The 12,492-nt window shown below is 46.7% G+C and overlaps 1 protein-coding gene across 2 annotated transcripts; it reads right to left on the bottom strand.

Annotated features, from left to right (window-relative positions):
- Positions 1 to 7,133: 7,133 nt before the first annotated feature.
- On the bottom strand, positions 7,134 to 8,502 carry LOC136495416 (uncharacterized). 2 transcript variants are annotated; one of them, XM_066491358.1, is made up of 4 exons: positions 8,397 to 8,502; positions 8,147 to 8,309; positions 7,549 to 8,058; positions 7,134 to 7,451 (listed from the first exon to the last, which is right to left on the bottom strand). In XM_066491358.1, the coding sequence occupies exons 2-4, from the start codon at positions 8,213 to 8,215 to the stop codon at positions 7,263 to 7,265; spliced, it is 768 nt and encodes a 255-aa protein (XP_066347455.1). In that variant the 5' UTR covers positions 8,216 to 8,309; positions 8,397 to 8,502; the 3' UTR covers positions 7,134 to 7,262. The 2 variants fall into 2 exon arrangements, with proteins under 2 accessions (XP_066347455.1, XP_066347456.1); XM_066491359.1 differs by having other exon boundaries at positions 7,549 to 8,025.
- Between the last annotated feature and the right edge of the window lie 3,990 nt (positions 8,503 to 12,492).

Raw genomic sequence — 12,492 nt, 5'->3', positions numbered from 1 at the left:
GGAAGGCACACCGGAGACCCACTTGTACGTGGGGAAGTCCTAGGGCTATCCATAGAGTTATCCAACCAGGAGCTTGGCCCTTGTGAGGGATTCCTTGCAAGGTGCTCCAACGAGGACTAGGGGGAAGCTTGAGCACTTCTCGATACCTCAGAAAAAATACCAGAGTCATCGACGAGAGTTTGCACCTCTACCTCACCTTTATCTTCTACATTTACATTGCTACCTTGGTTGTGTGCTTTACTTCCCTAGTTTAGTTGATAGGATTGGGACCTAGGTTGCATCACTCTTTTGTGGTAGAGATAGCAACACACCTAGCAAAACCATAGGTACACATTTAGATAGATTACTTTCCTGCATAGGTTTTGACTATGTGAAATTAGAGGCCTTAGTTAGAAGTACAATTTTAAGTTGCCTAATTCACCCCCCTCTTAGGCGTCACTGTCCCTTACACATATGCCGATGACATAGTAGTCAAGAGCGATAAGAAAGAAATGCACATCGAAGACCTCCAAGAGACCTTCACAAATCTCCATAAGAGTGACCTAAAGTTCAATCCAGACAAGTGTATCTTTGGCATTTGTACAGGGAAGTTGCTGGGTTGTCTGGTTTTGGGTAGAGGGATTGAAGCAAACCCAGACAAGATTGCGGCAATAATCAATATGCAGCCGCCAACAAATAGGAAGTAGGTACAGAAGTTGACCAGTAGACTAGCAGCGCTAAATAGGTTCATTGCAAGATTAGCAGAAAGGGGGTTGCCATTCTTCAGGGTATTGAGGAACTTAGATCTATTTGAATGGGGCACTAGGCAGTAGCAAGCTTTCGATGACTTAAAGAACTACTTCATGAAGCTCGCAACATTGACAATGCCTTCACCCGGGGCAGCACTATTGCTTTACCTAGCCACATCGCCAACAGCAGTAAGCGCTATTTTGGTAGAAGAAAAAGAACATGAAAACAAGATGAAGTAGTTCCCAATCTATTTTGTGTCTGAAGCATTGTTGGGAGCAAAGCTCAACTATTCAGATCTCAAAAAGAAAGTGTACACTGTTGTCAAGGCCTCCAGAAAACTAAAGCATTATTTCCAAGCTCATCGCATCAGGATGTTGTCGGCTCAACCTTTGGAAGCTTTGTTTCAAAATAGCAAAGCAATAGGGTGAATTGGAAAGTGGGCTGCTAAGCTAAATGAATACGTAGTCGACTTTGAGCATAGATCAGCAATCAAGTCACAAGTACTAGCAGATTTCATCATAGATGGGACACCTTCCGCATTTGATACTACCTTACAATTTGAAGAACTGGTATGGACCATGCATTGCGATGGAGCATGGGGAGCATCCAATGCAAGAATCACAGCTATCCTAACCCCACCAAATGGCTCAAAGCTAAGATATGATGTTCAACTCCAATTTCTCACTACCAATAACATCATCGAATACGAAGCAGTTTTACTAGGGCTGTGAAAGCTTAGAGTATTAGGTGTGTGAAGGTGCATTATCAAATCCAATTCGCAAGTAGTCGTTGGCCACATCGAAAAGACTTTCATGGCAAAGGAGCCCGAGTTTGTCAAGTATCTCATGGTAGTAAGAAGAATGGAAAAGCATTTCGCCAGTTTTAGCCTAAGGCATGTTCCAAGAGCTGAGAACACTGAGGTAGATGAATTGACGAAGGCAGCAGCCCAAAATTTAACTCTACCACCAGATGTATTCGTCCAAGCATTAACAATCAAAGCCATCAAGGCAGAAGAAGATCACCCAGCAGCATTACATGTGATTTCCAGCGAAGATTGGAGATCCCCAATATTCGCATTTTTATCCAAAAGTTACAAGCCACTCAGCAAGCATGAGGTCGAAAGGACAAAAGCAAGGACTAGGCAGTACTCAATCATAGGCTCAGATCTCTACAGAAGCAGAATCGCATTTCCCTACTCAAGTGCATAAGCAAGCAACAGGGCATGGAGCTCTTGGGCAAAATCCATGTAGGGTCATGTGAAGCGCATAGAGGAGCACACAAGATCACACATATGGCGATAAGGAAATGTTTCTATTGGACTTCAGCAGCTGAAGATGCCAAGCAACTGGTGAAGACACGTAAAAAGTGCTAGATGTTCACAAGAAAGCAAAACTTGCCGACCAACCCAGCTAGATCCATTGTCCCAACCTGGCCACTGCAGTGATGGGGCGTCAACATAGTTAGACCACTACCACCAGCCCCAAGCAATCTCCATTTCACCACTGTGGCCTTAGAGTATTTCTCCAAGTGGGTAGAAGTGAAACCATTTGCGAAAATCACGTCTAGAACATTGATAAGCTTCGTCGAGTAGAGGATCATATGTCGGTTCAAAGTGCCAACCTATATAAGAGTGGACAATGGAAAATAGTTTGACTGCACCGAATTTAGAAACTTCTGCGGTGAGCTCAACATCAAACTCACTTTTTCCTTTATCAACCACACCTAGAGCAATAAGGCTGTCGAAAGGGCTAACGGTCTGATTTTCACAGCCATTTCAAAGTCACTCTTTGATGCTGCAAAAGGAAAATGGGCTTAGGAACTAATCACATCAGTCTAGGGCCATAACATCTCATGATCAAGGGTGATGGGTTTCACCCCTTCTGACTATTATATGGCGAAGAGGCCATCACCCTAGAACAGCTAAAACTAGGGTCATTTCAAACACAGACAGAAGCCACAACACCAGTACAGAGGTATGTTAAGATCAAAATGATCAAAACAACATGGCTCTAGGCCGCTGACAACCTCAACAAGTACCATGCAAAAACAAAGGCATGGATGGACAAGAAGGTAGTCCAAAAGGACACCAGCCTAGGTGATTTGGTACTCATCCGCCATCCTGACAAACAAGGAAAGCTCCAGTCACAATGGTACGGCCTGTTTATCGTCGCAACTATGATAAAGCCTAGAAGTATCATTTGATGAATGACAAGGTCGAGACAGATCATACCTGGAACACAGATAACATGTGTAGCTTCTACCCATAGAATCACTTTAGCATTTGCTTTCTTCTTTTCTCTTCCTCTTTTATTTAAATCTCCATGTAATTTTGATTTTGCTACTTGCAATTCCAAGGGGATTGGCACTCTCTTTCCTCATAGGGGAAACCCTTCTGAAAGGGTGTGAGGTTTTTTAATGAGGCAATCCTTTGTAACCCCTTATGATTATTAAGCAAACTTCCCCTAAAAGCAGCATTGACTAAGTGTCAAAACAAGCCTGCGTAGGGCTTGAGTATCGACAGCAATATCCAAGGGAAAAGGTTGCTCCGGCTACCATTTCACGGGCATTCGCAAGCACACTCTGCACCATAAAAGCCCATGGGCAACATGAGCATTCTAACTCTCTAAAAAGAAGAGAGAGTGGAATCAAAAGCCATCAGGCCAGAGCTTATTTTGACCCTCCAAAAAGAAAAGAGGGCAAAATCAAAAGCCTAAGGGGCAACGCTTATTTCTACCCTCCGAAAAGAAGAGAGGGTGAAACCAAAAAGGCTACGGGTTAGTGTATGCTTCGACCTTTCAAAAAGAAGAAGAGGCAAAGCCAAAAGCCTATGGGCTATCGCATACTTGGAACCTCCCAAAAAGAATAGAGGATGAAATCAAACACCCACGGGCTAGAAAAATTCCTTATTACTAGCCGTTTCAAACTCAGCCATGCCATGGAGAAAGCCAGAGAATAGGAACCAAGGCATCCCTAAGCAGGAACAGGGGCTCATCGCTTCCTGATAATGGTGAATACACACCCAAGGCCGGTGCACTACCAGTAGCAAAACAATAAAATACAGAAAGCCACACGGCCTGCAAAAAGGACAAAAGCATTCAAACTTAGAACCAAACCTAGTCAGTAAATGTAACAACATACCGCAGCTACAAAAATTCATTAGGGGCAAGCAACCAGAGCCCTATAAATAATGCACCCAACCCTCCCCAGATCCCAGTGATAGCCCACAAGCCAAGCCAAAGACACCTAAGGCAAAGGTAGAAAATAGACACCACCAATAGCGTAGCAGCCCACGCATATGGGGTGAAAGGCTACGCAAACATGAAACGCCATCTGGCGAAATGCAGTTATCGTAAGAGGAAACGTAAAGCCCAGGCCACATACTGTCCAAAAGGAGTGAGCGCCTGATTATTGCTACGCGTAGAGCTAGAGGATTGCTCAGCAGAATGAGGATGGTTCCTAGCGGCAAGCAAGCATGGAGCAGCAACTGCTGTCTAAAAAGGTAGCAGTTGTGTGCTAGTAAGCGCATGAATACAAGGGAACCAGATAATTTAGCTAATTCATCGTTTAACCTAACCAATTCGCTTTGGCCACGCAAATAAAAGAGCATGAGGCCTCAGCCCAAGAGGCGGAAGGAAAACTACCGATTGTACAATTTCTACCAATACACCTAGCCCCTAAGAGGCAGGCACGCATGTAAATCATTCAACTTATAAATAAAATTCTTTCAACAGAGACCATGTTCTGGGGCTCTCGCCATCCCCTTGCCCTAAAAAGTTAGGGGGATGGCGTCATTTTCGCCTAGGCAACACCGAGGGGCTAGCACTTGAGCCTCTCGTGCGTTTGCCTTTTTGCCACCCCTTTGCCCTAAAAAGTTGGGGGGAATGGCGTCATTTTTGCTTAGGCAACGCCAAGGGATTGGCACTCGAGCCTCTCGCGCATTCACCATTTTGCCACCCCTTTCCCTAAAAAGTTGGAGGGGATGGTGTCATTATTGCCAAGGCAACACCGAGGGGCTGGCACTTGAGCCTCTCGTGCATTCTCCTTTTCTCCACCCCCTTGCCCTAAAATGTTGGGGGGACTGTGTCATTTTTGCCAAGGCAACGCCAAGGGGCTGGCACTCGAGCCTCGCACACGTTCGCCTTTTCACCAATCCCTCGCCCTAAAAAGTTGGGGGGACGGCGTCATTTTTGCTTAGGCAATGCCGAGGGGCTGGCACTTGAGTCTCATGCTCATTCACCTTTTCGTCACCCTTTCGCCCTAAAAAGTTGGGGGGGGATGGTGTCATATTTGCTTAGGCAACGTCGAGGGGCTAGCACTCAAGCCTCTCATGTGTTCACCTTTTCACCACCGCTCGCCCTAAAAAGTTGGGGGACGGCGTCTTTTTCGATTAGGCAACGCCGAAGGGCTGGCACTTGAGCCTCTCACGTGTTCGCTTTTTTGCCATTCCCTCGCCCTAAAAGTTGGGAAGGATAGTGTTGTTTTCGCTTAGGCAACGTCAAGGGGCTAACACTCGATCCTCTCGCGTGTTCACCTTTTTGCCACCCCCTCGCCCTAAAAAGTTGAGAGGGGGGAACGGTGTCATTTTTTGTTAGACAAGGCTGAGGGGCTGGCACATATGTCCTTCGGTGCGATTATCCTTTTGCATCCCCCTTAGGGATGAAAACGGTACGGAAATATTCTGAACCGACCGCTTTCGTTTTCTATATTATGATATCATTTCCGAATTTTGCCAAACATGAAAATTTGTCATTTTCAATTGGTTTCGCAACCATTTTCAACTATTTTTTGTACTCTTTAATTGCTAAAATGTAGAAATATCCCGAACCGACCGCTTTCGTTTTCTATATTGTAATACCGTTTCCGACCGTTTTCATCCCTAATCCCCCTTGCCCAAAAAAGTTGAGGGATGGCGTTATTTTTGCTTAGACAACGCCAAAGGGCTGGCACTTAAGTCACTCACGCATTCGCTTTTCAACTTCCCCCCACCCCCTCACACCCCACCGCCATAGCAGATCCAAAGCATAGCGCCTTTTTCATCATAACCCACAGAGGTGGGGACCAATCTATCATCAAACCAAGGCTAGCCACCAGGCAACATGCCAACGAAAAGGATAGCACTTAGCAATAAATGCTATCGAGTACACAGTACTATATTATACTTAATAAACTACACCAACTTCACCTACCTCACCTAATCAGAATAAAGCGCCAGCACCAGTATAAGCCCTATAAAAGGGAGCCCGATCTCTATGGACGTCCAAGTTGGAAGAACACAGGAACTAGAGATGGGGGAGGATTAGAAATGGAAGAGAGTAGCTGGAGAGTAGCGAATGAGCAGGGTCAGGACTTAGGAGTAGTAGACACCCCTTAGCCCTTTCACCCATAGAGCAAAAGGTTATACAGGCACAAAGTAGAGCCGTATAACATTTCATTACCGTGAGAGAACACGTAAGAAGGAGAGCACAGGTGGTTAGGGAGCAAGAAGTGCCTAACCATTGCCACACACCAAGCCCCTGTGTCACTGAGTGGACTGAAGGTGAACAACCACGAAAAGGGCAGGTTGGGGGATACCACAAGAGAAAACATAACATCCCCCAATCTGTCGAATGCACTGTTTGTAGTTTCACGGCTCCAGTTATCTTCAACTATGTAGTTGCAATGGCTCAAGACACGTGAAGCCACTGTAACATGGTTTCACCCATTCATAGCATAGCCGAAGAGCATGGCACAGTTGTTTGTTTTCCAAGGCCCATCTAAAGCAACCCTTCGCCCAAGTGAAAGAATCGTACAATCACAAAAGACGTTGAGAGCCAGGAAGCCAGAAAAAGTGATGAAACCCCGCATGTCTGCCAATTCACCCATTTGCTAGCTCTAATCACCACATCTATTGTATAAACAAAGTCCCTTAAAAGTAACCTCGATAGGCCAAAGCACAACGAAAAGAAGCTTCACATATATATAAACACCCGCGTTGCATTCTCACCATAAAGTCAAAAGTCGAATACATGCCCTCGTGGCCTATAAACTAAATTACACATTCGTCTACCTATCACCGGCATTAGGGCGATAATAAAAATTATAACTGTGGTTTTCTATGTCCAGCGCAAGTTCTTCCACCGGCTCTTCCTTAACTTCGTCGGGTCTTAAAAGCGGTTCCTCACGAGCCTAGCAAAGTCATCGTCGAAGCCTTTGGCGCTTTGTAAGGACCAACGGGTCAAAAGTAGCAAAAAAAAACTCCTTCATGATTCGCTCTTTCTTGCGCACCTATCATATCTCATCAATAAAAAAGTCAACAACCGTGACTTCAAAATCTTCTATCAATGGCACTTCCATGAAGCACCACCAACGAAGAAATCCTCGCACCTATTCATCAGGGGATAAACTTTGATGGAGTGGGCAGGCTCCGTGCCCTGTGCACAAGCATAATTCAACCAGGAATGTACCAACTCTTACATCCAACACAGACAACCTTAACAACAAAAGTGTTTTCGCCCCACAAACAAAACATCAATGGCTTCGGAAGCTAAAAGGACCTAAGCATCTACCCTGTCTTCAATGTTAGCACGAGCCACCCTGGCAGCAGAGCTTTTGGCAGCCAGGTTTGGAGACGCGGCTGGAGAAGCACTATCGCCATCAGCTGCAGCTTTCGTCGCTTCTTGGCGACGTTTCTCTGTCAAGAACTCCAGCACCATATCCATGATAGCCTTCTTCTCCTCAGCATCCTGACAAAAACCAAGACCATCATGACCATTTCGATCAAGAACAAAAAAGGACAAAACAAAAAAGAATAAGCACGGGCCAAAGCACCAATCACGATACCTGGCCACGACTGCACGCCACCTGCATGATTGCCATTTTGTTACCACCAGCATGCCAAAACTCATCAAAAAAACCTTTTGCCGAGAGCTTTCGCTTAAAAGCTGTGATAGCGGCGAAGTCATGCCCGAGCATCATATGGCTGTCCAAAGCGTCCATCTCTCCTTGAAGCCAAACCATAAATTCATCCATGGTGCACTCCTCGGGGAACTCGGTATCGGTGCCTGCACCGAGCAGGCAGTCACGGTACAGTTGCATCACTTCCCGGGAGCGAGAGGCAAATGCATTCATCTCTTTCTCATGGCCCTCTCGCTCCCTTCCAAGCACCTTAGCTTTTGAAGGCGCTCTATTGGCCTCCTTCTGTGCAGCCTGCTCTTCTTCAAGCTTTTTCTGCAGCGCACCCACCTCTTTTTCAAGATCCTTAATCCACTGATCTCGCTCTAGCTTTTTGCCCTCCAGCTTCCGACGAAGCACATCGCCCTGACAGTGAAGGGTGCTGCTTAGCACCACCGCCTACACTCCAATAAGCAAAAGGTGCAAATGCACTAATAATGAAAACCGACTTCGTGAAAATACAACCCAAAGGCAAAAAGGCACTCACGCTGGCAAGATTAAAGGAAGCAGCTTCCGCCAGCGTCAAGTCCCTGATCTGCAAAAGATCTCGCTCCATGTCGGGGGTGACCAAAGCTTTATGACACTGCTCGGCAAACTTGACGGTGTTCGAAAGTCAAAAAAATAGGCGAAGTTCGCCTCCGATGCAGCACCTGAAGAACGAGCAATTCAATAAGACTCCACTTTCACAGGGTCCATCTCGACCGACGAACTCAACCCCGAATAGAAGCGGGGCTCACCATAGTCCTCCTCCTTCGCACCCAAAATCAAAGGACCGTGACCCAAAAGCAGACCTTTCACTAGGCTAGGAGTCAGCCGAGCTGCCTCATCATAAAAGCAGCTCTTACCTAGTTCGGGCCCCGGCCGTCAGACACCCTCGCCAATGCAGCCTCCTTCTCGCGCCCTTCTTGATTATTTCCTTTTGCCTCCTCCGCATGAGAAGACATGTGTTTTTGCTTCTTTGAGCCATCGTCCCACAAAGCATTCTTCTTCAGCACAGCCTTTGGAAGTAGGCATCTCCATCAGGGAGGCATCGTCCTCCTCAAAAATGGAGGAAGTCACAGCAACAGGCCTTTTCGGCGCCATTTATCCGGATGTCGAAGTACCCTGAAAAAGCCAAAGGCGAAAAGGAAAAAAGGTAAGGGAAAATGAAGATGCCATAGGATCTGATCGAAAAACTTATTCGTACAAGCAACGAAAATCTTTAACACAAAAGAAGAAGACGCGTCAAAACCCCCACGTACCCCTTCCGTATAAGCTGCACCACTATCGCGATCCGAGCCGCCAAGAGTAAATTTCAGACTTTTCTTCGAAGGCTTCGCCAATTCACGGCCTAGCCGCACATCACTAGGCTTAGCAGGCCACTTGTCTTTCGTAGGAATGGGTTTCTTTTCTTTCGCTCTTTCGGCAGCTTCATCCCTTTGCTTGGCCAAGATAGGGCGGTCATCATACATTCATACTCGACTCCCAACAAATCGAACACCCGGTTAATGCGTCTCCAAGAGTCCAAACTAGTAATTTTGGTCTCCTTATCCAAGTACGGGCCATACATCCCAACAGCCTTACTTTCGACAAACTCGACGAAATTTTTATCGTTGGGAAAGCGTTCAGGTCGTTCTATATCAAGTGTCGGGCCCCAATAATCGCCTTGCTGAACCACATCCCAAAAGCAGGTATAGGTCTATAATGGTCTTCGCTCCAAAGCCACCCATTCCTCAATCAGATATTGGCTGCCCCTATTGACATCTAAAGGGTCAGTGGGACCCGCATGGAGGAGAAGAAGGACCTGACGATCCTGAAGGACTTTGGCTCCCTCTCATTCTTCTCTTTTTCTCTGCTGTAACTTGTGCTTTCCCTTGGCCTATAAAAGAAAAAGTAGGGTGTCCCGTGAAGGGCAGTTGATGACCAATTAGATTGATTCAAGCCAGGTCTGAACAAACTCATCGAACCCCGAACAAACGGTTGAGCAGCAATCGAGCTCTCTCAGCACCCGTTCACTCCTTTCACCAGAGATTTAGGACCCGTCCCTCTCTCGCACGTTTGTAACCTCTACTATGAATTTTTAGTGCTAGTAACATGTAACACCCAAAAATTTCAACGGCAAATTAGTAATTAATTTTGAGCATTAATTTAAATTTCTATGTATTTTTAACCTAGACTAAATAATAAATTTCGATTAAATAAAATTAACTATAAGGTTTAGAAACATGTTTGTTGCATTCATGCCGAAGCATATTGTTTTTTGGTTCAATTTAGGGCTCGATTGTTGGAAGTTGAATTCAAATTCCATTTGAATTTGGCTTGGATTTGAAAACTAGAATTGGAAAAGAATTTGATTTTCAAAAACCTTCTTTTCTTCCTTTTCAGCCCAGCCTTCTTCGCGCATAGCCCAGTCGCGTGGCCTGCTTGGCGGCCCAGCTCGCCCCTCCCTTCCGTCCTTCCCGCCTCCCGCTCCCTTCCCTTTCCCGCGCACAGCCCGCTCCGCACCGGCCCGCTCGGAGGCCCGCTCCGCGCCCCTTCCTCCGCACCGCACGCGCGCGCGGCCCAGCTCAGCATCGCGGCCCATAGCGCCCATGCCCTCACCCGCTCGCCTTCTTCTCCCTCTCACTACGCCGCTAGCCCCACCCGTCAGCCGGCCACATCCCCTTCCTTTCCCTTCCTTTCCCGCGCGCTCCCTTCCTTCTTCACCCCGACGATGGCGCAAGCCATGCACGGCAAGCCGCCAATCCACTGCGCCCGCAAGGAAGGCATACGAAATCGCCGCCTCCCGCTCCCCTTCCATCTACCGCACCCCGTTCGGCCTATAAAGCACTGAGCTGACCCCCTCCTTCTCCCCTTTCCTCTGCTCGCGCTAACGCTCTCACCGCCACCGACAATCCACCACTCCCGCACCTGAATCGCCATCGTTAACGACTCTTGAAGCTCCGTCGTGCTTCCCCACGACTATAGGTACCCTCAATTCGCTATTTTGGTCAACCGTTGCTCGGATTCCACTCACCCATGCCTTGCCTTCTCTCTCCAGCCACCGCCGCCGTCGACCCATGCCTTCGGAGACTTCCCGGACTCTAAGCTTCCTTTCTTCCGACTCATGGTGAGCTACTCGTTCTCCCAATGCCTCTAGTTCGTTGAACAGTGCATTGGAACGCCGTACCAGTGAACTCCAGACGCCACCGGCCATGGCGTCGCCGTGGGACATCGCTTCGACGTGTTCCCCACCCTCGGTTTTCACCCTAGCGAGTTCACGAGCGCTTGTAGATCATTTGCGTGTATTTGGTTTCGATCGGGATGGCTAGAATCGCCATACCGGTGTTCGCCGCCATGTTCACCTCACCGCCGGCCATGGCGGGCTCACCGGCGGTACTGTGCAGCCGGCGGAGGAACTCCCGTGCACCCTGCGCTGTTAGATTTTGCGTGGACGGCCTTGATTAGAACGTACCGGTTCGGTACATGACCGATCCACCGTGGCTGTGGACTCGGCGCATCGTGCCCACGTCAGCGAGTCCACCGCCCATCTAGTGCACCGAGCCAGTCCGCACGCGCCATGTGGCTGCCCAGTCAGCAGCTGTGGTCAACCCGCGGTCAAGCCACGCCCATTTTGCAGAATAGCCCCTCTATTTTTGGTAAATCAACCCGCAGTCCATAACAGTTCAAATAAATTATTATTCAGTCCTATTTTTATTCACTTTTGACCCTGTAGTTTCCAAAAATAGTACGCGCAGTCTAGTAACCATGTAAATTCATATTTTTATTGTTTTAATTCAAAAATAAGTTCAGGTTATTTACAGAAATGCCATTGAACATTATTTCATGCATAACTTTTGCGTTTTAAGTCCGATTTGAGTGATTCTTTTGCTCACGTGTTCGTAGCAATACATAGAATAGTTTTATAAGAGTTTTAATCTATGTTTCTACTGTTTGGTGTATTGTTCTAATAGAAGTCTATTTGTATGCATGTAATGATTGGATTGGATGCTTGATTGGTGATTTGGAACACGAATAGAGGGTGAGCAGTTTGAAGTAGCTGAGGACCAGCAACAGGAAGATCCGTAGTACTAGGATAACTTTGAAGAAGGCAAGTATACCAAAGGCCCCTTGTACCTATGAACTATTACAATTCATATTCATGCATGTGTCTAATTTGAAATACCTTAAGGACTTTTCCTAGATTATTACTTGTACCACATGTCCTTGTTACCTAGGGTTTGAGTATGCATTTTGGATAGATGTTGTAGCGCTTAACATAAAATAATTGCTAAACATGACTAAAGGCATTATGCAATGTGATAAAACAAAGCTTTTTAGCAACATTTAGGGGGCTAGAGTATGGGGTTGAGTACTGTAGTGCCTGTCCCTAAGGACATAATCCTGAAGCGGCCACCCAGGAGATTTTGTACAACCCCGAGTGTCATATGTCTCTGACTTTAACCTGTTAACTAGATTGTACTAGCTCATCTGTAGCTTTCTGTAAGGGCAAGAGGGGGGCACTAGTTGGTATGTTTCCTTACCTACTAGGGTGTGTATACCATGCCACAACCACGCATGCCACTCCTAGAGGAGGGCCACATACGGCTAGATGGCTGAAACCTTAGCAGCTACAACTTGTCAGTGCGACTAGCTAAGGGTTATGTAGTGAAACCATGCCACAATTCCTAGGTAGAGGTGTAGTGGGCTTTGCAAACCCCGACATTGGGAATCACGGCTCAGTAGGTAAAGTTGTACAATTTCTATAGAAATATTTGACCTGTTATAACAGTCGTGCTCATGGATATGAGCGGTCTAGATCCTTCATGATTAGTGGTTACTATGGATGGATGGGAATTGATATAAATTTGATTA

Source organism: Miscanthus floridulus, chromosome 12 (assembly GCF_019320115.1).
Source record: "Miscanthus floridulus cultivar M001 chromosome 12, ASM1932011v1, whole genome shotgun sequence".
NCBI classification, from domain to species: domain Eukaryota; kingdom Viridiplantae; phylum Streptophyta; class Magnoliopsida; order Poales; family Poaceae; genus Miscanthus; species Miscanthus floridulus.
This window is presented reverse-complemented; position numbering and strand designations above follow the sequence as displayed.